The sequence below is a fragment of the Girardinichthys multiradiatus genome, chromosome 5, assembly GCF_021462225.1.
Source record: "Girardinichthys multiradiatus isolate DD_20200921_A chromosome 5, DD_fGirMul_XY1, whole genome shotgun sequence".
NCBI lineage: Eukaryota > Metazoa > Chordata > Actinopteri > Cyprinodontiformes > Goodeidae > Girardinichthys > Girardinichthys multiradiatus.
In genome coordinates, this window is record NC_061798.1 from 15,208,667 (window position 1) to 15,233,735 (window position 25,069).

Genomic DNA, 25,069 nt, shown 5'->3' on the forward strand with positions numbered 1-25,069 from the left:
CAGAAATATGAGCTGGAAAGAAGAGGTATGAAGAGAGAATTTGAAAGGATTAAAGAAAAGTTTAGTATAATATATTTATTATAAAAGAACATAGGGAGCAAACATATACAAATTATTTTAAGATTCCTAAAAAGAACAAAATTATTTAATAGAATTTGATTAAATAAGAAAGATATTAATCCATGATGAACCACTCTCCATACCAGTGGTGGCGGTAATGCACACCTACAGATTCTTGCCAACCGCCATTAAACACCAGAAGAAGAAGAAGCTGTTTCGTGAATGCTAGACCAGAGCAGCTGCTTGCCGAGGTTTGTGTCCAGGAATCTGACTATCATGGCGTTGTTAAAGCAAAGTTGCTATGTAGCAGGTCGCTTTTCCACAGGCCACCTATCGTTAAGTCCCAGATCGACCCCACATGTGAGTATCTGTGAGAACCCGAAGATCTGAATAGTATTCAAAATGTTATCTGTCCGCTAAGGGAGGCCTGCGAACCGCGGTCAGTGACCCTGGAGCTAACATTAGCCAGCAGCGTTTGTTTTGTAACTCCGCTGCTGCGCTTCTGACAGATAAATTAACTTCGCTTGTAGACCCTTAACATTATATCTGGGGAAAAATGATTCTGGACTAAATGTTTGGGGACAGCATCCTAGCTGACCAGCGTGACTTTTGTTCACAGGTGTACACAAGCTGTCTGACCACTGCAGTCAAGTCATCTGCAGACAGGGAGGACAGGAAGAAGGAGCTTCAGAGCCAGGACGGCCCCGCGCTGCAGGACTTTATTTCCGGGGAACTCTCTGAGAAGAGCAAGTGGGCGGAATACAGAGGAAACCTGAAGAGACAGAAGGGGGAGAGGTACATTGTATCAGAGAGCTTCAAAGATCAAGCACAGCAGTTCTAACACAAGAATATGCTTTCACAAAAATCCATTCTATTGTACCTCTTACTATTGCTTTAAGATGGTGTGTTTACGGTCATTTTCCTGCTGGAAGGTGAACCTCTGCATATCAGAGTAAAAGTGGTCAATGTGAATGTAGACCACACTCTTCAGATTTTTATTTCTGTAGCATTTTTAAATTATGTGTAATTTTTTCATTTCTATATTCTAAATTATATTGTGTTGGTCTATCACACAAAATCTCACTAAAATAAGTGAAAGTTTGTGACGAGATGTGGAAGGTTTTTTGCAGGGCACTGTGAGAAAATGCTAAACTACATCTATTTACTTCATCAACATAATTCAGTGGAGTAATTATATTTATTTACAGAAGACTTAAATACAGATGCATGAAACTGATCCATTTAACAAATGGAAGCCTATCAGATACATGTTTATTGAAAGCATCTTTCTGTTACGTCAGTCAAGCCTGTGTGATGAATTCTGCTGTTGTGTTAGGCTGAGGCTCCCTCCCTGGCTGAAGACGGAGATCCCGATTGGAAAGAACTACAACAAACTGAAGAACACGCTGAGAGACCTCAGCCTCCACACGGTCAGCAGCTCACTACCCGCATGCTTTGATATTGGAATAAAACCAAAGCATCAGACCTAATGGGGAAACTCTTCAAATACAGGTCCTTCTCAAAATATTAGCATATTGTGATAAAGTTAATTATTTTCTATAATGTCATGATGAAAATTTAACATTCATATATTTTAGATTCATTGCACACTAACTGAAATATTTCAGGTCTTTTATTGTCTTAATACGGATGATTTTGGCATACAGCTCATGAAAACCCAAAATTCCTATCTCTCAAAATTAGCATATTTCATCCGACCAATAAAAGAAAAGTGTTTTTAATACAAAAACGTCAACCTTCAAATAATCATGTACAGTTATGCACTCAATACTTGGTCGGGAATCCTTTGGCAGAAATGACTGCTTCAATGCGGCGTGGCATGGAGGCAATCAGCCTGTGGCACTGCTGAGGTCTTATGGAGGCCCAGGATGCTTCGATAGCGGCCTTTAGCTCATCCAGAGTGTTGGGTCTTGAGTCTCTCAACGTTCTCTTCACAATATCCCACAGATTCTCTATGGGGTTCAGGTCAGGAGAGTTGGCAGGCCAATTGAGCACAGTGATACCATGGTCAGTAAACCATTTACCAGTGGTATTGGCACTGTGAGCAGATGCCAGGTCGTACTGAAAAATGAAATCTTCATCTCCATAAAGCTTTTCAGCAGATGGAAGCATGAAGTGCTCCAAAATCTCCTGATAGCTAGCTGCATTGACCCTGCCCTTGATAAAACACAGTGGACCAACACCAGCAGCTGACACGGCACCCCAGACCATCACTGACTGTGGGTACTTGACACTGGACTTCTGGCATTTTGGCATTTCCTTCTCCCCAGTCTTCCTCCAGACTCTGGCACCTTGATTTCCGAATGACATGCAGAATTTGCTTTCATCCGAAAAAAGTACTTTGGACCACTGAGCAACAGTCCAGTGCTGCTTCTCTGTAGCCCAGGTCAGGCGCTTCTGCCGCTGTTTCTGGTTCAAAAGTGGCTTGACCTGGGGAATGCGGCACCTGTAGCCCATTTCCTGCACACGCCTGTGCACGGTGGCTCTGGATGTTTCTACTCCAGACTCAGTCCACTGCTTCTGCAGGTCCCCCAAGGTCTGGAATCGGCCCTTCTCCACAATCTTCCTCAGGGTCCGGTCACCTCTTCTCGTTGTGCAGTGTTTTCTGCCACACTTTTTCCTTCCCACAGACGTCCCACTTGAGGTGCCTTGATACAGCACTCTGGGAACAGCCTATTCATTCAGAAATGTCTTTCTGTGTCTTACCCTTCTTGCTTGAGGATGTCAATAGTGGCCTTCTGGACAGCAGTCAGGTCGGCAGTCTTACCCATGATTGGGGTTTTGAGTGATGAACCAGGCTGGGAGTTTTAAAGGCCTCAGGAATCTTTTGCAGGTGTTTAGAGTTAACTCGTTGATTCAGATGATTAGGTTCATAGCTCGTTTAGAGACCTTTTTAATGATATGCTAATTTTGTGAGATAGGAATTTTGGGTTTTCATGAGCTGTATGCCAAAATCATCCGTATTAAGACAATAAAAGACCTGAAATATTTCAGTTAGTGTGCAATGAATCTAAAATATATGAATGTTAAATCTTCATCATGACATTATGGAAAATAATGAACTTTATCACAATATGCTAATATTTTGAGAAGGACCTGTATGTATTTTCAAGGACGCATCTGATTAACGGTGAACGTTGCAGGTCGTACTTGCAACATTTCTGCCGAGTGCAGATAGGAAATTGTTTGTAATATTTTTACACTACCCTTTACTGCCAGTATTTAGTTTTACACCACAAAGACAGGTTTTAAGAATCCTGTGTGCATTCTGGATTTTTTCCCAACAGTGTCTCTCTGTGTGTTTTCCCAGGTGTGTGAGGAGGCCAGGTGTCCAAACATTGGAGAATGTTGGGGTGGAGGAGAGTATGCCACAGCTACAGCCACCATCATGGTGAGCCTCTGCCACTTCATGTCATAAAGAAGGACATTAACTTTTCTCTTTGATGTCTGACGATGCAGTGTATTCATACCTGCTGACAGCATCTATGCTCGGATGTTTGCACGAACGAATTGGACAACACCTTTAAAGATTTTCGATACAAATATATATACCCTAATTTGGGGCAGGTTGCTCTTTTGAATACTGTAACAGCTTCTAATCTTCTTTGGAGGCTTCTAACAAGAGTTTGGAGTGTTTTATTAGAATTGTGCACTATAGTTATTTATCAAATTGATCATTTATGAGTTCAGGCCATAATTCTGAAAGAGGAGGTCTAGCTTGTGTTCTCTGTTCCAGTTCACCAAAAAGAATCTTTGACACTTAACTCATCAAACCTCGTTGTCATGATCCTTGTTTAATGCACTGCGACACAGTGTAGAAGTAGAGCAGAAGGGCATTCTCCAACAAGGGCAGGATAACAAAATGTCCAAAACATCTTGGTATGCTGAAGCTTTTAGATGCTCTATCTCTGCTAATAAGGGGCCCAAACCCTAAAGAACAGGCCCATACCATTATCCCTCCTCCACTAAATGTACAGGAGAGGCAGGCAGGTGATGTTCTTCAGATATCCACCAAACCTGTACTCACGTGGTCTGTTACTCCTAATAAAATCAGCATTGGATGTTTTACATGACTCCATCCAACAACTGTTTGTTCGTCGTCTTCTGCTCCATTCTTCCCTCACTCGTGAACAAGACCCCGAGATACTTGAACTCCTCCACTTGAAGCAGGAACTCCCCTCCAACCTGAAGAGGACAAGCCACCCTTTTCCGGTCGAGTACCATGGCCTCGGACTTGGAGGAGCTGATCCCAGCCGCTTCACAGTCGGCTGCGAACCGCCCCAGTGCATACTGTAGGTCTTGGCTAGTGGGGGCCAGCAGGACCACTTTATCTGCAAAAAGAAGAGACGAAATCCACTGGTCCCCAAACCAGACCCCCTCCGGCCCTTGGCTGCGTCTAGAAATCCTGTCCATAAAAGTATGAACAGGACCGGCGACAAAGGGCAGCCCTGCCGGAGTCCAACATGCACCGGGAACAGGTCCGACTTAGTGCCGGCAATGTGAACCAAACTCCTGCTCCGCTCGTACAGACACCGGATGGCCCCTAATAAAGGGCCCCCGATTCCATACTCCTGGAGCAACCCCCACAGGGCATCACGAGGGACACAGTCAAATGCTTTCTCCAGGTCCACAAAACCCATGTGGACAGGTTGGGCAAACTCCCATGAACCCTCAAGTACCCTGTAGAGGGTATAGAACTGGTCCAGTGTTCCACGGCCGGGACGAAAACCACACTGCTCCTCCTGAAGCCGAGGTTCGACTATCGGTCGGACTCTCCTCTCCAATGCCCTGGCGTAGGCCTTACCAGGGAGGCTGAGGAGTGTGATCCCCCTGTAGTTGGAACACATCCTCCGGTCCCCCTTCTGATGAAGGGGGACCACCACCCCAGTCTGCCAATCCAAAGGCACTGTCCCCGACCGCCACGCAATGTTAAAGAGGCGTGTCAACCATGACAGCCCAACAACATCCAGAGACGTTAGGTACTCAGGGCGGATCTCATCCACCCCCGAAGCCTTGCCACCACGGAGCTTTTTAACCACCTCGGTGACTTCAGCCTGGGTGATGAAAGAGTCCAACCCCGAGTCCCCAGCCTCTGTTTCCACCAGGGAATGCGTGATGGCAGGATTGAGGAGATCCTCGAAGTACTCCTTCCACCGCCCGATAATGTCCTCAGTCGAGGTCAGCAGCTCCCCACCCCCACTGTAAACAGTGTTGGCGAAGCACTGCTTCCTCCTCCTGAGGCGCCGGACGGTTTGCCAGAATCGCTTCAGGGCCAACCGGTAGTCCTTCTCCATGGCCTCACCGAACCTCCTCCCAGGTCCGAGTTTTTGCCTCTGCCACCGCCCGGGCCGCGGCACGCTTGGCCCCACGGTACCCGTCAGCCGCCTCAGGAGTCCCACAAGCCAACCACAGCTGATAGGACTCCTTCTTCAGCTTGACAGCGTCCCTTACTGCCGGTGTCCACCACCGGGTTCTGGGATTGCCGCTGCGACAGGCACCGCAGACTTTACGGCCGCAGCTACGGGCAGCAGCATCGACAATAGATGTGAAGAACATGGTCCCTTCGGACTCTATGTCTCCAACATCCCTCGGAATCTGGTCAAAGCTCTCCCGGAGGTGGGAGTTGAATACATCCCTGGCCAAGGGGTCCGCCAGACGCTCCCAGCAGACCCTCACTATGCCCTTGGGCCTGCCAAGTTTGTCCAGCTTTCTCCTCCTCCAGCGGATCCAACTCACCACCAGGTGGTGATCAGTGGACAGCTCAGCCCCTCTCTTCACCCGAGTGTCCAAAATATGCGGCCGAAGGTCTGATGATACGACAACAAAGTCGATCATCGACCTCCTGCCTAGGGTGTCCTGGTGCCAAGTGCACTGATGGACACCCTTATGTTTGAACATGGTGTTCGTTATGGACAATCCGTGACTAGCACAGAAGTCCAATAACAAAACACCACTCGGATTCAGATCGGGGAGGCCATTCCTCCCGATCACGCCTCTCCAGGTGTCACTGTCGTTCCCCACGTGGGCGTTGAAGTCCCCCAGCAGAATAATGGAGTCCCCAGGAGGGGCACTATCCAGCACCCCCGACAGGGACGCCAAGAAGGCCGGGTACTCTGCACTGCCACTCGGCCCGTAGGCCGAAATGATAGTCAGAGACCTCTCCCCAACCTGAAGGCGCAGGGATGTGACCCTCTTATCCACTGGGGTAAACCCCAACACGAGACAGCTGAGCTGGGGGGCAACAAGCAAACCCACACCAGCCCGCTGCCTCTCCCCGTGGGCCACTCCAGAGTAGAAGAGAATCCAGCCCCTTTAAAGGAGATGGGTTCCAGAGCCCACGCTGTGCGTGGAGGCGAGCCCGACTATTTCTAGTCAATATTTCTTGACCTCCTGCACAAGCTCAGGCTCCTTCCCCCCCAGCGAGGTGACATTCCACGTCCCTAGAGCCAGCCTAAGCATCCGGGGATCGGGCCGCTGAGGTCTCCGCCTTCGTCTGCCGCCCAATCCTCTTTGCATCGGTCCCTTACGGTTCCCCCTGCAGGTGGTGGGCCCACTGGGGGATGGTCTCGCGTTTCTCGTTCGGGCTTGGCCCAACAACTGGATTAGGTGATTTTAATCTTGCATGCATTATGGAAGCCCACACCATGAAGCTCCCCCTACAAAGATTTTCTGCATATATTAAAGTCATTGGAAGCTCGAAACTCTTCAGTCATTGAATCATTTAAAAACAAAAAACAGCTGAATTCAACAAAGTTAACCTTTCTGAGGTTGATGGAGAATCTATAATCGGGTGCTACAGTATGGTGGTTATAACCTGCAGATATAGATTGTTTTCACTGACATCTACGTTATCTTTCTTTCTTTCTGCTGGTAGCTAATGGGAGACACCTGTACCCGGGGATGCAGGTTTTGCTCGGTGAAGACAGCCCGTCAGCCCCCTCCTCTGGACCCAGATGAGCCCAACAACACAGCCAAGGCTATTGCAGCTTGGGGGCTGGACTACGTGGTTCTGACATCAGTTGACAGAGATGGTAAATTTTCTTCCCTCACGTGGTGCAAATTTACCACCACCTCGTGAAATGACGAATTCCACATTTGTCTTGAGTATATACAGGTCCTTCTCAAAATATTAGCATATTGTGATAAAGTTCATTATTTTCCATAATGTCATGATGAAAATTTAACATTCATATATTTTAGATTCATTGCACACTAACTGAAATATTTCAGGTCTTTTATTGTCTTAATACGGATGATTTTGGCATACAGCTCATGAAAACCCAAAATTCCTATCTCACAAAATTAGCATATTTCATCCGACCAATAAAAGAAAAGTGTTTTTAATACAAAAAACGTCAACCTTCAAATAATCATGTACAGTTATGCACTCAATACTTGGTCGGGAATCCTTTTGCAGAAATAACTGCTTCAATGCGGCGTGGCATGGAGGCAATCATCCTGTGGCACTGCTGATGTCTTATGCAGGCCCAGGATGCTTCGATAGCGGCCTTTAGCTCATCCAGAGTGTTGGGTCTTGAGTCTCTCAACGTTCTCTTCACAATATCCCACAGATTCTCTATGGGGTTCAGGTCAGGAGAGTTGGCAGGCCAATTGAGCACAGTGATACCATGGTCAGTAAACCATTTACCAGTGGTTTTGGCACTGTGAGCAGGTGCCAGGTCGTGCTGAAAAATGAAATCTTCATCTCCATAAAGCTTTTCAGCAGATGGAAGCATGAAGTGCTCCAAAATCTCCTGATAGCTAGCTGCATTGACCCTGCCCTTGATAAAACACAGTGGACCAACACCAGCAGCTGACACGGCACCCCGGACCATCACTGACTGTAGGTACTTGACACTGGACTTCTGGCATTTTGGCATTTCCTTCTCCCCAGTCTTCCTCCAGACTCTGGCACCTTGATTTCCGAATGACATGCAGAATTTGCTTTCATCCGAAAAAAGTACTTTGGACCACTGAGCAACAGTCCAGTGCTGCTTCTCTGTAGCCCAGGTCAGGCGCTTCTGCCGCTGTTTCTGGTTCAAAAGTGGCTTGACCTGGGGAATGCTGGCACCTGTAGCCCATTTCCTGCACACGCCTGTGCACGATGCTCTGGATGTTTCTACTCCAGACTCAGTCCACTGCTTCCGCAGGTCCCCCAAGGTCTGGAATCGGCCCTTCTCCACAATCTTCCTCAGGTCACCTCTTCTCGTTGTGCAGTGTTTTCTGCCACACTTTTTCCTTCCCACAGACGTCCCACTGAGGTGCCTTGATACAGCACTCTGGGAACAGCCTATTCGTTCAGAAATTTATTTCTTTGTCTTACCCTCTTGCTTGAGGGTGTCAATAGTGGCCTTCTGGACAGCAGTCAGGTCGGCAGTCTTACCCATGATTGGGGTTTTGAGTGATGAACCAGGCTGGGAGTTTTAAAGGCCTCAGGAATCTTTTGCAGGTGTTTAGAGTTAACTCGTTGATTCAGATGATTAGGTTCATAGCTCGTTTAGAGACCCTTTTAATGATATGCTAATTTTGTGAGATAGGAATTTTGGGTGTTCATGAGCTGTATGCCAAAATCATCCGTATTAAGACAATAAAAGACCTGAAATATTTCAGTTAGTGTGCAATGAATCTAAAATATATGAATGTTACATTTTCATCATGACATTATGGAAAATAATGAACTTTATCACAATATGCTAATATTTTGAGAAGGACCTGTATGTTTTATGGCAGTTTTTCTACAGTAGTTGAGCTGTGAGTACAGCACCTGAAAAAAACACAGACAGAAGGATGGATGGATGTTATCCATCTCCCACCACCCTACACTTTTCCTGGTAGGGTGGTGGGCGGGCTGGTTCCTTTCTCCAGCAATCATTGGGTGACAGGCGGGGTACACCCTGGACAGGCTGCCGGTCCATCACAGAAACTCACAGGACCAGGAACCATATAAACACACACATTGAAGGTATGGGTAGAAAGGAGAGGACATGCAGTCTCCATGTTGAAGGAGCCCAGGCCAGGATTCAAACCCAGCAAGAGTTCGAGGCAACATTGCTAACCACTGTACAGCCCTAATCAAGCTTACAGTTTACATGTCAACAGATTAATCAGAAGTAGTTAAATCATGCTTTAGAATGATCAGTCTGCTCTAATGACATTGTTTATTTGCAGATATTGCTGATGGAGGGGCAGAACACTTTGCCAAAACTGTTTCTAGCCTGAAGGAGAGGTAAAACTCAGATTTGTCATTTGATTTTCTTTTATTTATTAATCTGCATGTGTACATGGTTGATAAGTTAGTGCCTTTTGTCTCTTTCAATCAGAAACCCTAACATCGTGGTCGAATGCCTGACTCCTGATTTCCGCGGTGACCTGGCGTCTGTAGAGAAGATCTCCCTGTCAGGTTTAGATGTTTACGCCCACAATGTGGAGACAGTGCGAGAGCTGCAAAGGTTTGCAGACTTCACATTTAATAAATAAACTTTTTTTCTTTTTAAATCAGAAAAATGTAATTGTTAGTTAGAGGCTAAACAAACAATTTCAGCTGAGTTTTTATATGAGCTCTTTGTTAATTTACTGGCTCCTCACATGGATTTCTTGTATATTTTTATCCAAAACAACCACATTACTATAAACCATCCTGTTTGTATGCCCTTTGTATGATCCGACAACATGTTCACGATTAAATGGAAGACTGCAGAAAGATCTTGGTTAGCTTCAAGTCACAGGGACTTTAATACAGTTTGGGCACCAGGTGGTGGAAGAGATATTTCCTGAACTGAAAAAGTTCTCCATAATCTGTTCCAGGTATGTTCGGGACCCCAGAGCAAACTTCGACCAATCCCTGAGTGTGCTGAAACACGCCAAAAAGGCCAAACCCAGCTTGCTCACTAAGACCTCCATCATGCTGGGACTGGGGGAGAGCGACCAGCAGATAATCAACACTATGACTGGTCAGTAGCAGCTGCTCTTAAACACACAGAGGTCTGCATAAACAGTTGTTTGACTGCTGCTGCTGTGGTGACGTTGCAGAGCTGAGAGCGGCAGGAGTGGACTGTCTAACCCTCGGTCAGTACATGCAACCCACAAAGCGCCATCTAAAGGTAAGTCCTCCACCCTGTTGTCCCACGGGCTGCAGGGACTGTTGTGTTAGATGAAATATTTGCAAACGGATACATGGTTACGAGGATGTGTGATCGGGTTTAGGTGGAGGAATACGTCCCCCCGGAAAAGTTTGCTTACTGGGAGAAAGTTGGGAACGATATGGGCTTTGCGTACACAGCCAGTGGGCCGCTGGTTCGATCTTCCTACAAAGCAGGTGAGCAGTCCTAATACTGTAGTAATAGAAAGTAGAATAAAGTAAGATGCAGAATTGTTCAGAGTAGATGTATTTGAGAATAAGGTTTGAGAGGCAGATTTCTCTGAGGGGTTCTGCCTTTTTATGCTGTTTAATGTTTTTTTACATCATTTACATAAAAAGAAAACAAGGTAGGTCTTTTTTATTGAGTGTTGACCTTCTTCCTCTCAGTAATTTAAGATCTGTCTGGGGTTCCGTTTATCAAATATCTTAGATCAAATTGGCTTATTTTTCATTGTTCTGCACTATAAGCAACATTCAGGTTCAGCGCATCTTTTGATGATTTTAGCAATGGAAGTTAAGGTTAGTCGCGCAACTGATTATCAGCAGGGGTTTTATGACTAATGATACATTAATATGTTGCCTTGCAAAAGTGTTCACACCCTTGGATGTTTTTAAAGTGTGTCGCATTATGGTCACAAACTTCAACGTAACACTTTATTGAGATTTTATTTTACAGACAAACACAGTAGTGGATAATAACAAGATATATGGTTTTCAAGAAAGGTATACATTTGAAAAATGTGGCATGCCTTTATATTTACCCTCCTTTACTTTGACACCCCTTAGTGAAATCCAGTGGTGCACATCACCCTGCACGACACACATTTCAGATTTTATTGGTTAAAAATATATGAAAACTTTGTATGATTATTTTTTTTTTCCTTCCTCTTCACAGGTATGCACTGTGTTGGTCTATCACATAAGATCCTAGAAAAATACTTTGAAGTTAGTTGTTGTAATGGGATAAAATATACCAACGTCCTATGGGTGTGAACACCTATAGAACAGCATCATTTTTGGACGGGATTTTTAATCAGACGTATTGATTAGATATGCATCCTGTACATCTCTTGGCACTTATGTTAAAGATTTGTAAAAAAAAAAAAAAAATAAATGTACCTTTACCTGACAGATCTTCGACCATTCCTTCTTGCAATCAAAATAGTTCAAAATAATTAAAATAACTAAAATGTTTTAGAAATGTTTGTAAATTTATTAAATATGCAAACATTTGAAATAATAATAGTTCAGTATTCGCAACCAAGGGTTGGGTTTAAGCACCTTTTATTGGCAGCAATTACAGCCTCGGGTCTTCCTGGGTGTGTCTCTAGATGCTCGGTAGCCTCCACCTGGTTTTGGGGGATTTTCCACCATTCTTCTCTGCAGATCCTCTGAAGTTCATTCAGGTTGGATGGGCAGTGTCAGTAGACAGCCATGTTTAGGTCCTTCCAGGACATTCATAGATTGCTTCTGGAAACTTATCTTGGCGGCGTGCTACATGTCGGTCATATTGGAAGATGAACCACCACCTTTGAGTCTCAGGGACGTCTGCAGCAGGTCTATTTGTTCGTTGTCATCTTACCCTCTATGCTGACTAATTGACTGACTTCTGGCAGCAGAAAAACAGCCCCACATTATGATGCTGCCACCAGCATGCTTCACTGTAGGGATGGTGTTAGACATGAGATAAGTAGCTCTCGTTTTTCTCCTGATACGAGTTCAGGCCAAACATCGCTAGTTGGCTTCACCAGACCGGAGAATTTTGCTTCTCTTTAATTATTCAGGGTGTAAATGCTACTTCAAATAAGATGGCTTTATTTTAAGGGTTTTTACACTACTTTACCAGAGGTCCCGATAGATGTAAATATCAGGGGTTTACATTTGATATCAAGGAGATTTTGATATTATTTGTGAAACCAGGATTAGAATTTGTCTCCTGCATTATTAAGTAGCTTTACAAATTTAAATGTTACCATAGATCAGATTATATAACAATCACGTTCATTTCCTTGGGTAACTTTAGTCCAAGTTGGAGAATGTTTGAGGGAAACATGCCTGAACAGTACAAGTAAAACTTGTTAATAAAAACACATGGTTACAAAATAAAGACATTTTTCCTCCAACAGGTGAATTCTTCTTGAAGAATCTACTGAAGAAGAGAGCAGAAATCAGTGCAGCAGAACCAGAAGCTTCATAAAACAGCTCAATTACTGTTTTTCTTCTGGTGATATGACACAGCGATCCATTGTTTTCAGCAGGAAATCCACTGATCAGGAGGTATTCAACCTTAGCTAACCTGTGACCTAAAAACTACACCAAAAGGAGCTTAGAGACGGTTTTTTTTTCCCGTTTCTCCTGGGATACGAGTTTTTCCCCGTGTCCAGCTGTAGCCACCCTGAAGGGCTGCCTGGTTTGAGGACGATCAAAGAGAAACAGATGAGCCATAAAAACTCTGCCCGCTGAAAATACAACCTGCTGGGAGCAAAAGCTGCACATTTCCATGCGTGTTCTTCAGAAGCTCCTAAATCACCAGCTGCAGCCTCCACCAACTGGACATGGAGTTTAAAGCTCTTGATGTTTCCTGCTTTATTTCTGAATACAGAAAAATAAGTAGTGTGTGATCAGAGAAATCTCTGTTGTACTCTTGAAGTGTTTTCTGTCTGTCCTTCCAACATGTAGAGGGAAATTAAAATGTCTACTTGATACACTGGAATGAGATGAAACTTACATGTGAGATTTAAGCTGACAAAGGCAGATTTATTGGAATTGTAAAAAGTATATTTGTATCTTCAGTACAAATAAAAGACTTGGATTTTATTGCATTGGCCCTTTAGGTGAACACTGGTGCAGAAGATAAACATACAGCAACATGATTTATAAAAATACCTTTCATAAAACTATGTATTTAATAGTACTTAATTATACAGTAAGTTATGTAAGAAGACTCGTGTTTATAGTGTTGTTCTAAAAAATAAAAAAAACGTTATCTGATGTGTGTGTGCCAACTTTGATTTTGGGTATGTAAAGTTATCTGTGCATATGGAATGATTTAATCGCTAAAAACATAAAAATATTTGATCTGCAGGCACTCAGTCATCCATCCAAGCTGCAGAGAAGCAGCAAGCCTACTATTTGGCCAACAGGGGGGCAGGATGCTGTTCAGGCCCCTCCCTTCTGCTGGTGAGTAAAAGGAAGCAGGAGGTGTTGCCTGCTGCAGGGAGGCCAGAAATCAACTTTAGGATTTTGCCTTCTTGGCAGGAGGCTCGGCAGTAGCGGCGCGAGGACCAACGATGGCAGGGGTGTAAGGGATTCGAGCAGAAGTCACTTTCTTTCCGATGGTCTCGATCTGCAACCAAGGAAATGAAGTTAGCCTTTTGTCTTCTACACACGCATCAAAACTATTTTACCTCTTAAAAGGTGTTACCACTATGTAGAACCACCTGCATTTATGCCTACAAGTATTTTGGGGTAGGTCTCCAACAGCTCTGTTCATCTAGAAACAGATTTTATTTTCCTGTTTTTCTTTGCAAAAAAGCTCCAACTCAGATTAGATTAGAAGGAGAGCTTCTGTGAACATTAATATTCAAGTCTTGCCACAGATTCTCAGTTGGATTTAGATACGGACTTTGATTAGACCATTCTTCAGTAGCTCTAACTATGAGTTAAGGGTTGTTGTGCTACAGGAAGGGGAACCTTGATCCTATTCCCAAGTATTCTGCTGCCGCCAACAGGTTCTTCCAGACCCGTTCAGTATCTGTTTGTGCCTTTGGCAGAGACTTTTATCCAAAGTGACTTGTAAATGAGGATATAACAGTGAGGTTGATATAAGGCTAACAATAAGCTACTTAGAAAGAAAACCACTAGTTGTGTTCTGTCAGAGGTGACCGGGCTGTGAGAGAGAGCAGCCATAGAGGGTGGGGACGGTTATGCTGGGTCTTCAAGAGGTTTTTGTAGCACTCAGTATTTACCTCAACCCATCACTCAACTGACCAGCTTTCCTGTCCCTGCTGAAGAGAAGCATCTCTACGGCTGATACCTTTCACAGTGGGGGATGGTGTGGTCATGGTAGAGTACAGTCAGTGTCCTCTGACCAGAGCACCTTCTTCCACATGCTTGCTTTCTTCTCACCACTGTTCAATAAAGGCCAGATTTGTGGAGTGCTGGACTTATAGTTGTCAAGTCAACAGATACCCACCACCTGATCTCTGGGTCTCTGCAGCTCCTCCAGAGTTCCCACAGGTGTCTTTGATGCTTCTCTGATTACTACTGAGCCTTTCAGTATGTGCCACATTAATTTCACTGGATTTGTTACGGGCATCAGAGAAAAGGGGACTGAAAACTGCAAAACTAGACACTTCAGATTTTTACAACAAGAAATTTTTAGCATGTACCATTTTCCTGTCCACTTTTAAAGTAAGTTCAATTTTGTGAAGGTTTACCACGTAAAATCCAAATAAAATACTGTCAGGTTTGTGGTGGTAACGCGATGAAATGTAGAAGATCAAGGTGAAAAAATAGTTTTAAAAAGGCGCTGTATTTGGCTGCTCACCTGGAAGCCGATGCTCTGCAGGTCGGCGTGGAGGTGGTCGAGCACTCTGCGACCATCGAATATGAAGGCCGGCTTCAGCATCTTCTTGTAAATCTTTTCGTAATCCAGTTCCTGTGGTGGTACCAGAATGACATCATGAAACCTCAAGCTCATATGGTTGCCAAATAAGAAGCAATATATTAGACGGGTAAACAGGCGATCGTGACCCTGAACATGTCCCACTCCGTGCAGATGACCAAGGCATGTGCGCTCTGGCAGGCCTCATAAGGGTCTGAGGTCACGGTCACCAGATCGGACACTGAAGAGCGACAAAACACGATTTATTAGGTTGTCTTTGCTGAACCACAAAAACCACAAAGAAATGCTACCGATCCCTAATGAATGGTTTTAAGTTGGAAAAAAAAAAAAAAAGTTTCAGTTTTCACTGTATGTTAATAATCCTTAATAATACAGTGTTTCATAGAGGAATGTTCCCACCATAGAAAGGGAAGGTTTAAGACTCAAATTAATTCAACAAGATGCTCCATAAAGTTGCCTGTAGGGAGGTTTTTCAAGTTCAAACCTGTATGTGACTTTATATTTCCAGACTGATTCATTAAACCTGTGTGGCAGTCGGAGTATTTAGGGCAAAGTTTTTATGAAGGCCTTCTCCAAACATTACTCATGATTTCAAATTCATCAAACAAAGCTGTAAATATTTTAAAGCTCAAGCTCTCAACGAGGTTACCCGAGTTCAATGTTTATTAATCTTTACCATTAAATCACACAGTGCTGCAGGCATGGTCAAACAAAGCAATGAACTCTCTCTCTCTCTCACACACACACACACACACACACACCTCTCTCTGGGTTGTCCTCAGAGATGCTGGGCTGGGAGAGGTCATGAATGATTTGCTCTTTAAGAACTTTGGGGTCATAGATAAACAGCTTGGCTCCCTCATCCATCAGATACTTCGATATGTAGATGCTGGACGACTCTCTGCAGTTGTAATACACAGAAGAAGACAGGCATCAACATTGATTGGGGGTAAAGTTCACTGCAGAGAGCTCTGGCAAGCTTCCAAGTGGAGAAAAAGGACCGGAAGTGACTCTGCATATTTATAACAATGATTATCCCTGGTGCTTTAAGCCCTCTCTACTGTACCTAGTTCAAGTTCACACTTGCAAAATGTTCTTAAATCCTAAACCCGTGGAAACGAAGAGACTGACCTTGTGTCACCTGTGTCTTTTTTGAAGGAGAACCCCAGCAGGGCGATCTTTTTTCCGGTAACAGTGTTGAAGAGGCAGTCAATGATCCGACAAGCAAACCGTCGTCTTTGGTACTCGTTCATGTCTATGACCTGAGGGGAATCATGTTCACAACAATAAAAACAAATACGGAGAACTAAACCCTCCGATGTAGAGCAGCACATTGCAGTTCTCACCTGCTGCCAGTAGGACGCCACCTCCGGCAGGTTGAGGGCCTCGCACAGATACACCAGATTGAGCACATCCTTCTGGAAGCAGCTCCCACCAAAACCTGAACAGGGTATCCGTGAATGCGTGTTTAAAATAATGATTAAAAACCCCCAGATTATAAAGCTGCATGGTGTCTTGTTCAGATAATCCTCCAGCAGAGATTTCCCCCCCAACCACCAGAGAAGACATCTGATCAGCAGGGCCTCAGGGTGGCCTGCTTCACACACCCTGCACCTTTGAAAGGTTTTGCTGTTGTGGTTCTTACCAATGCTGGCTTTGAGGAACTTGCTGCCAATCCTCTGGTCCATGCCAATCGCCTTGGCCACCTCCTCCACGTCAGCTCCTGTGGCCTCACACAAAGCACTGATACTGTTGATGCTGCTGATTCGCTGTGCCAGGAAAGCATTGGCTGCCTGTGAATCCATCACACACATTTCATTCAACATTCGGTCACAAAAACAAGAATGACTGTGATCATTTTTTCTATTTCTCGTCATTGCAAACAAATAATGGATTCCGGCTTCTGAAACAGTAGTGTCTAGTTTTCATTTCTATATAAAATGTATTCGACAACAGATAATCAGCCTGGAAATTAGATTTATATCGCATTCCAGTCGGCATTGCATGTCAATAATATGTTAGGCCCCCTGAATGGACTCTTGAAATAAATCTTAGATACAGAGATGCTGAAGGACAAGACAAATGTAGGTTTGTTGCAACCGATTTTAAAATGGCAGTAGTTAAAGATAATGTTGCAATTGAGTGTTTTCCTAATATTGTTTAGGTCATTAAGGGTTTTTTTTGGCTTTCACATAATCAAACGAGTCATTTTTCTCCTCTGACGCTGTTTGAATTCTTGATTGTGGCTAAAAACAGTACCTGAAAACATATACTGTTACTATTTAAAAACAAGTAAATTGATCTTCTTTGGGGTATTTACTATAACATTTAGCTTTAAAGTGCCTGTAACATCAAATTTGTATGATAAATCCAATTACATTTATGGAAAGCAAACGATACGTTTAAAAAGTAAATTCATGCCACTGAAATGAACAGTTGTTGAGATATATGGTGATAAATTTCACTAAAAAGACATTTCCAGACTACTCCTTTGTGATTTTGTTGCGCTCTTTTATGACATCAGAGGGGAACCGCTGCAGGTAAACTGACTGCTGCTACAATGGCAGCAACACCGACAGCAGCGAAGAATCCGATATTACTTTAGATATATTTCAGTCACCATCGCAGAGAGACGCAGTAGTCAGGAGAAGAAAGTCAGCTGTCATCACATGGCAGAGCACTAGTGCTCGGACAACTAATTCGATCGCAGTCTATTTGTGGAGGATGCCAGAGCACAGCAGGAGTCAATATGCATGAATCATACCGCACCACCAGGAAACAGAACCAGCACAACATCCGGATTTTCAAAAATAATTCACTAAAGACATATTAATAAATACACACACATATTTATATATGTACGTGTATATATTAGCAGTTGTTAACATTAAATCAATTAGATCAGTTATTGGGTTAACTAGGGTATTATAAACTGAGCAATTAAAAATGTTATGCACCAAACTAAGCAACAAATATAGCTTTGCTGTAAAATGCATGAAAATATGCGGATGCATAAATCAAAAATTGAAGCAGTTTAACTGGTTTAACTTTCACAGAATGACTTGTTTCAGACTTGCTACCGGATTTATCTCTGCGATCTGCGTATGGTTCTTAGAGCTCCTCCAGGTTTTACAGTGGACCGGAGTGGAGTAGATACAGTGTAAATCCAGGGTTACAGTAAATACGACACTGAGTGAATCAACCGGAGACGAAGTGAGCAGCAGCAGCAGACACAAGGGACGATTCAAGATTTGGAAACACTACCTGGTGGGTCATTTTTAACTTTATATTAGAATCTTTAGATAGATATGCATTTAAATACATCATATTTGCATGTAATTTATCTTATTTTAAGAATATAATAATTTCGCATTAATATTAATAATAATAATAATAATAATTTCGGATTTTGAATTATCAACAATTATTAATATCTAGATGTACTTTTGTGACAAAGTGTTCTTATCTGCTGAACCTTGATCCATTTAGCAACAGCAACAACAACCTTTTCTTTGACAATCTTTTCCCATCACATGCTCTGAACAGCGTGGCTATAGACTCTGCTCCAACATTCTCCTTCTTCTGTCAGATATCCCGACCTCTCACACAATTTTTCTTGTGAATTCAGGTTTCTTGTTCGGAGCAGTTTGCAGAGAAGTTCTCCGATCACAGATGGCTGTGCTTGGTGGGACCAGACCATCTGTCCCTCATCAGTTTTCCAGCTCTGATCCAGGCAGCTCTGATCCTCTTTGTTTCAGGAAAGTAGTGCAGACTAATGGCTGCTGTCGTAGTATTGCTGCCACCACCAGCAATGCACCGTTTCATCATATTAATGCTGTTTTAACGCACTTTGGCTTCTTACTGAATTATTTAGGTATTATCATTTACACTCACACAATGAATGACCGGAGACTTCCCCTTTGACGTCATTTCCAGGTGACTTGCAAAATTTAACATTGAAATATGTTTATATTCTGTCACAATTGTCTTTTATCGTGTCTTTAATCCTGATATGTCAATTACTGCCCAATCCATTCAATATTGAGATGTTTTCTTTCAATTTGTGGGAAAAGTGTGTCACAGGTACTCATTACAGCTTCTCTGATTACAAAAAGGTTACATTAATGTCCTGTAAATCATAACAAGTACAGCGTATTTTGTGCTATAAAACAGAATTGCATTGAACTGCAGGTACCAGAATCTGACTGGATTTTATTTGAATGAACTGGACTGATTTAGACCTTTGTAACTGGTTTTGAATTAGACCAGTTTCTTTTGCAAAGTGCCTTGAGATGACATTTGTTGTAATTCGGCGCTCTAAATTAAAACTGAGTAAACTGTCTAATTAGGAGGTTTTAGGACATAATGCCAACATTATTATTATTATTGTATAGTCTATATTGTCCACTCACCAGTTTGGAGAGCTCAGATGACCATGTGTTTGTAGTAATGATTCGGGATTTGGGGACCCAGTGTTCATACACAGCACAAAGGGCTCTGATTGCCCTCTGACCCTCCGGTGTCTCATCCCCACCGATCAGGACACGATCTGGCTCCTTTAGATCCCGCACTGCGGTTCCCTCTGCGAGGAACTCTGGGTTCGACAGAACCTAAAACAATAGGGTCGCTTTCAGAAGCAAGAAACAACAATGGAGATACCACAGAGTCGTGTGTATGTAAAAGTGCACACCTGCAGGTTGAGGCTGGGTTTGGTGTTGGCGTCAAATATCCGCCTGATGCTCTCGGCAGCTCGCACAGGGACGGTGCTCTTCTCCGTGACGATCTTGTAGCCGTCAGACACCTCCACAATCTGCCGAGCGCACGACTCGATGAACTTCAGGTCAGCTGCACGACCCTTCCCCATTCCATAGGTCTTGGTTGGGGTGTTGACCTGCGGAGGAGGCAGAGCTATGAGGCAAGCAGTACAGCTGATGCGCGATGAGACTGAGATTGTACTGTGTGACTCACAGAGATGAAGACGAGGTCAGCATCCTTGATGGCTGAGGGTATGTCTGTGGAAAAGAACAAATTTTTCCCTCTGCATGATTCAACCACCTCTTTTAGTCCTGGCTGAAACGAGAGGAAGAGGGAGGTTCAGTGGGGGTTTCACAAACATATGAGAAGTTCACAATCACCACCACTAGTCATGATGATGTAATACTTTGTGGTCGCCGTTGACGTGTAGTAACATTGCAAAACAGTCTGGAACTAATTAACGTCTAGCTTGGCTCATGAGGTGGATCCGTGTTTTTACGGAAACACTGACTGGAGCAGTTACTTAGGAACATGTAAAACAACACGGCAATCAAGCCTTACTTCTGGAAGGGTCAAGCCTCTCGAGAGATGAGGTGGAGCTTATACGAAAGTTAAGCTGAACTTTCACAGTAAACTACAATCAGCCACAACTTATAACTGCATGTCAAAGGTGAGATAGCAAATAAAGACACGTTCAGCAATATTACTGCTGTTAATACAGCATGACCCGCTGACCTTTGTTCAGGTTTCAGCAGAAAGCCATGTTAATCTTGTCCCACCTTCAGCATATCTCTGTGCTTTGAGAAAATGCTGATATTCTACCTCGTAAATGGGCAGAGGGTCAGAGTTCCAGGCTTTAATGCGGGATTCGTTGACGTCCACCACAGTCACCGTGATCTCTGGGCACATCTGAGCGATCACGCTGCATGTTGGTCCTCCAACGTACCCGGCCCCAATGCAACAGATCCGCTTTATCTTAAACATCTGTTCAAAAAAAAAAACACACGCAAAAGAAATAATAAGAAAATACGAAGTACTTTCCATTGCATACTCCCAGTCTAACAAATCACGTTTTCTTCTGTGTCTCAGTGGAGACCACTTAAAGACACATTTTGTTCTGCAGAAAAGAGGGACAATCTATGTATGTAAAGGTACCAGTATAGGGACGTGAATGTCAGAGACATTCAGCATATGGTTCCAGCTTCTGGACCAGATGCTTAAATGTCTACTTCAGTAGCGTGATCAAACACATCTATACAATGAAGTAGAATATGGAGCATCAGCATGAAGTGCAACAACTGTGGTAATAAAAGTTGAAACGCACCAATCAATTTTCCAGAGATTGGAATAGACCAATCTTCCCTTCAACAACAACCAACAAACAAGAAACAGAGAAAGGTTAGGCACATATACTTTGACGAAAGAGGATCATCTTGTAATTCCTTTATTTTCGGTTGGATTCAAAAGTACCAAATCTATAAAATAAGCTGCTGAATATGTTTGACCTTTTATGCTTTATAGTCCTTCAACAACAAAGAATTGTAATCACCACGTTTTCCATTGATTGACACAAATAAGTGATTGTCAGTTTCAATTGAAACCTCTTTAATTAACAGTATTATAATTTAAAAGCAGATGTAGATTACTTCTCATTTTAGTTCTAAAATTTGTTGGAGATGGTTGATGTTTTAACCTAAGAAGCCTCTCTTTATAAGTTGAATTTATAATGATTAAAACCAGACCTTCTGACCCAAGAACTGAGTTGGCCAATTTTCCCTTGATGTTCTCTGATTGGTGGGAGCCAACACTGAAAAATCTGAATTCATTAAACTAATCAAAACAAAGAGGCCCCACCATTTTCAATCAATAAATAAAGTCAGTCATTTTCTACCGTTCCTTCCATAGTGGGTCGCGGGGGAGCTGGTGCCTATCTCCAGCAGTCTATGGGCGGGAGGCGGGGTACACCCTGGACAGGTCGCCAGTCCATCGCAGGGCAACACACAAACAACCACGCACACACTCATTCACACACCTAAGGGCAATTTAGAATGACCAATTAACCTAACAGGCATGTCTTTGGACTGTGGGAGGAAGCCAGAGAACTTGTTACGGAGAACCCATGCATGCACGGGGAGAACATGCAAACTCCATGCAGAAAGACCCCCGGCCGGGAATCGAACCCAGGACCTTCTTGCTGCAAGGCAACAGTGCTACCAACTGCGCCACTGTGCAGCCCTCAATAAATAAATCAGGAAAAACAATAAACTTACAAAATGGATTGAGGCATAAATTTGAAAATCTTATAATTCCTTGTTTTATTCAAAACGATCTATAAAATATCTTGAAGCCCATTTTCTGTGTATTATAATAGAAAAAAAATGGCATTGGCAGTTCAAACTTCTTACAAGAAATTGGAACAGGTATAACAGGTGTAACAGGTATAACAGGTGTAACAAGTGTAACAGGTATAACAGGTGTAACAGGTATAACAGGTGTAACAAGTGTAACAGGTATAACAGGTGTAACAGGTATAACAGGTGTAGTAACAGGTGTAACAGGTATAACAGGTGTAACAGGTATAACAGGTGTAACAAGTGTAACAGGTATAACAGGTGTAACAGGTATAACAGGTGTAACAGGTATAACAGGTGTCCATGGACCGCCTGATTGGTGCATTCCTACTAGTAATTATAGTGTAGGTAAATTTAAAGGCCGATGTGGATACAATTATCATTCTGCTGCTACTATTTGATGTTTTAAATATGAGAAACCTATTTTTATCAATAAACCACGGTAAGACTTGAATAATGTGTTGCAGATATGTGCATCATGAAAGTGGCATTTCTAATTAAACAGAAACAACTAATTACTACAGATGAAATCCCCCCTATTTTACAAACTCCCAACCATCTGTTTGTTCTTGACGGCTGCTTAAAAATCCCCCTGAAAATAGAGCCATTCAGCGGCCCAACAGTGAGTTCCCATCCGAACCATCTCAGCCTGGGAGGAAATAAAGAAGCCGTTATCATCGCAGCGAAGCCACGTCTGCTGCTGGAGGAGAAAAAATGGCTCCTTTATCAGACACACCTTTGAGTTTTATCCTGACCGCTACCTTTCCGAGAAAGCTCATATTCTGCAGAGTAACGGAACATTTTACAGGAATAAACTAGTTTACTGCTGCTCTCCTAACGCAGAGGGAGCGATTTAAACCCCCCACCAGCCGTAAATGAATTGACTTTTCGGGCTAGGAACCCAGCTAACAGATCGGTACCTCTGCCTGCGCGATAATCTCTGAACTTCAGCAGTGCGGTGATTCAGCTCCGTTGTCCGTTAGGTGAGTCTTCGGGTCCAAACAGCCGCGAGTTCCGGTCCTCCGGTTCTGTGGGAGTCGAAGGTCCGTAAACCTGGACTGAAGCAGTGGGCTGCAGGGAAACAGTGGAGCAACGTTTCTCTGAAAACTTTCTTAATTCTTCTTCTTCTTCTGGTGTTTAATGGCGGTTGGCAAGAATCTGTAGGTGTGCATTACCGCCACCACTGGTATGGAGTGTGGTTCATCATGGATTAATATCTTTCTTATTTAATCAAATTCTATTAAATAATTTTGTTCTTTTTAGGAATCTTAAAATAATTTGTATATATTTGCTCCCTATGTTCTTTTGTAATAAATCTATTATACTAAACTTTTTTTTAATCCTTTCAAATTCTCTCTTCATACCTCTTCTTTCCAGCTCATATTTCTGACACTAAAAACATGTTCAATTGTTTCATCCATCCCACAGTGGTCACATTGTCCTGTATTATGTTTATGTATTTTAAACAGTGTATAATTAAGTCCTGTATGTCCTAATCTTAGTCTTGTTATTACCCTTTCCTCCTTTCTGCTCCTTCTTCCAGTTCTTTTTTCACCGACTGCCTTTTTGATCCTATAAAACCATCTTCCTTTTCTTTCTCCATCCCATCTTTTCTGCCATTCTTCCTTCAATTTTGTTTGATGATGCTCTTTGCTTCTGATTTACTTAAATGTTCAGTAAAATTCATATGATTTTGTGTTGTCTTCTTAGCCATCTTATCTGCCATCTCATTTCCTTTAACCCCAATATGTGCTGGAACCCATAAAAATACTATTGATAAACCCATCATTTGTAGTCTGAATAAAGTATGCTGTATTTCTAGTAGAATGTCTGGCCTGCTGTCTGAATGGTTATATTTTAAACTCAATAATACTGAGCTTGAATCTGAACCAATTATTGTAATTAAAGGTTTTATGTATTCCACCCACTGTACTGCTAAAAGTATTGCTAATATTTCTCCAATGTATACTGACAAACCATTTGTAATTAGTTTTCCTATTTTTATTTGAAATTCCGGTACTATGAATGCTATTCCTATTTTATCATTTGTTTTCGATGCATCTGTATAAATCTGAAGATATTGGTAATAATTGTTAACATATTCCTGTACTATATTTAAATCTAATATACATGTTGTTTTCTTTTTTTCTATTAATGACATATCTACCTGTGTTTCTGGTAAGATCCAAGGTGGTACAACAGCTAGTAAGGTAAGGTAAGTTTATTTATATAGCGCTTTTCAGTAACGAGACACTCAAAGCGCTGTGGCTAGTGGGAGTATTGGACTTATTACTATATTTTGTATATGAAACTCTTCTGATATTTTTTTAAAGATCCATCCAAAACTTCTTGTCTCTTTTTTAATTTTTTCCCAGCATGGCTTCAAGATCTCTCATGTTGGATGACCCGGGTTATTGCCTCTTAAATGTATCCAGTAATTTATTGTTAATTGTGTTCTAACGGCATTTCTCCCATTTCTATTTCGAGTGCTGCTGTTGGGGTTGTTTTAAAAGCTCCTGTACAAAGTCTTAATGCTTGATGTTGTATAATATCTAATCTTTGCTGCTGAACCATATATAATACTTCCATAATCTATATTTGATCTGATCAATCCTGTATAAATTTGTTTTAACGCTTCCCTGTCTGCTCCCCAGTCACTGCCAGCCAAACATCTCATAATATTTAATACTTTCTTACATTTATCTATTATTTTCTGAATATGTATATTCCATAGGATTTTCTCATCAAACCATATTCCTAAAAACGTTATACATTTAACTTGTTCTAATTCTTGATTATATAATTTTAATTTTATTTCCTCTCGTTTTTTTCTGTGTAAATACCATAACTTTTGTTTTCTCTACTGAGAACTTGAATCCCCATTGAAAAGCCCACTCCTCTATCCTTCTTATCTCCGCCTGTATTTTCTTTCTAATTATCTTTACATTTTTCCCCCTTTTCCATATGACTCCATCATCTTCAAAAAGTGAACATCCTATTTCTTTTCCCATTTCTGTAAATACGTTGTTTCTCATTATAGTGAACAATATTGGACTTATAATACTACCTTGTGGTGTTCCATTGTCTACAGCATATTTTCTTGATATTTCTTGATCT

General features: G+C 42.5%; 2 protein-coding genes across 2 annotated transcripts; one reads left to right on the forward strand and one right to left on the reverse strand.

The window, feature by feature from the left end:
* The first annotated feature begins 259 nt into the window (after positions 1-259).
* Positions 260-13,210, forward strand: lias (lipoic acid synthetase). Its single transcript, XM_047365892.1, has 11 exons — positions 260-420; positions 680-855; positions 1,397-1,490; positions 3,392-3,472; positions 6,956-7,112; positions 9,250-9,307; positions 9,402-9,530; positions 9,886-10,031; positions 10,111-10,181; positions 10,285-10,396; positions 12,346-13,210. The coding sequence occupies exons 1-11, from the start codon at positions 283-285 to the stop codon at positions 12,414-12,416; spliced, it is 1,233 nt and encodes a 410-aa protein (XP_047221848.1). The 5' UTR covers positions 260-282; the 3' UTR covers positions 12,417-13,210.
* ugdh (UDP-glucose 6-dehydrogenase) lies at positions 12,951-23,092 on the reverse strand. The gene is made up of 12 exons (XM_047365891.1): positions 22,873-23,092; positions 20,424-20,585; positions 19,815-19,916; positions 19,537-19,737; positions 19,259-19,456; positions 16,492-16,639; positions 16,193-16,287; positions 15,978-16,108; positions 15,608-15,747; positions 14,975-15,066; positions 14,769-14,879; positions 12,951-13,565 (listed from the first exon to the last, which is right to left on the reverse strand). The coding sequence occupies exons 2-12, from the start codon at positions 20,583-20,585 to the stop codon at positions 13,455-13,457; spliced, it is 1,491 nt and encodes a 496-aa protein (XP_047221847.1). The 5' UTR covers positions 22,873-23,092; the 3' UTR covers positions 12,951-13,454.
* Between the last annotated feature and the right edge of the window lie 1,977 nt (positions 23,093-25,069).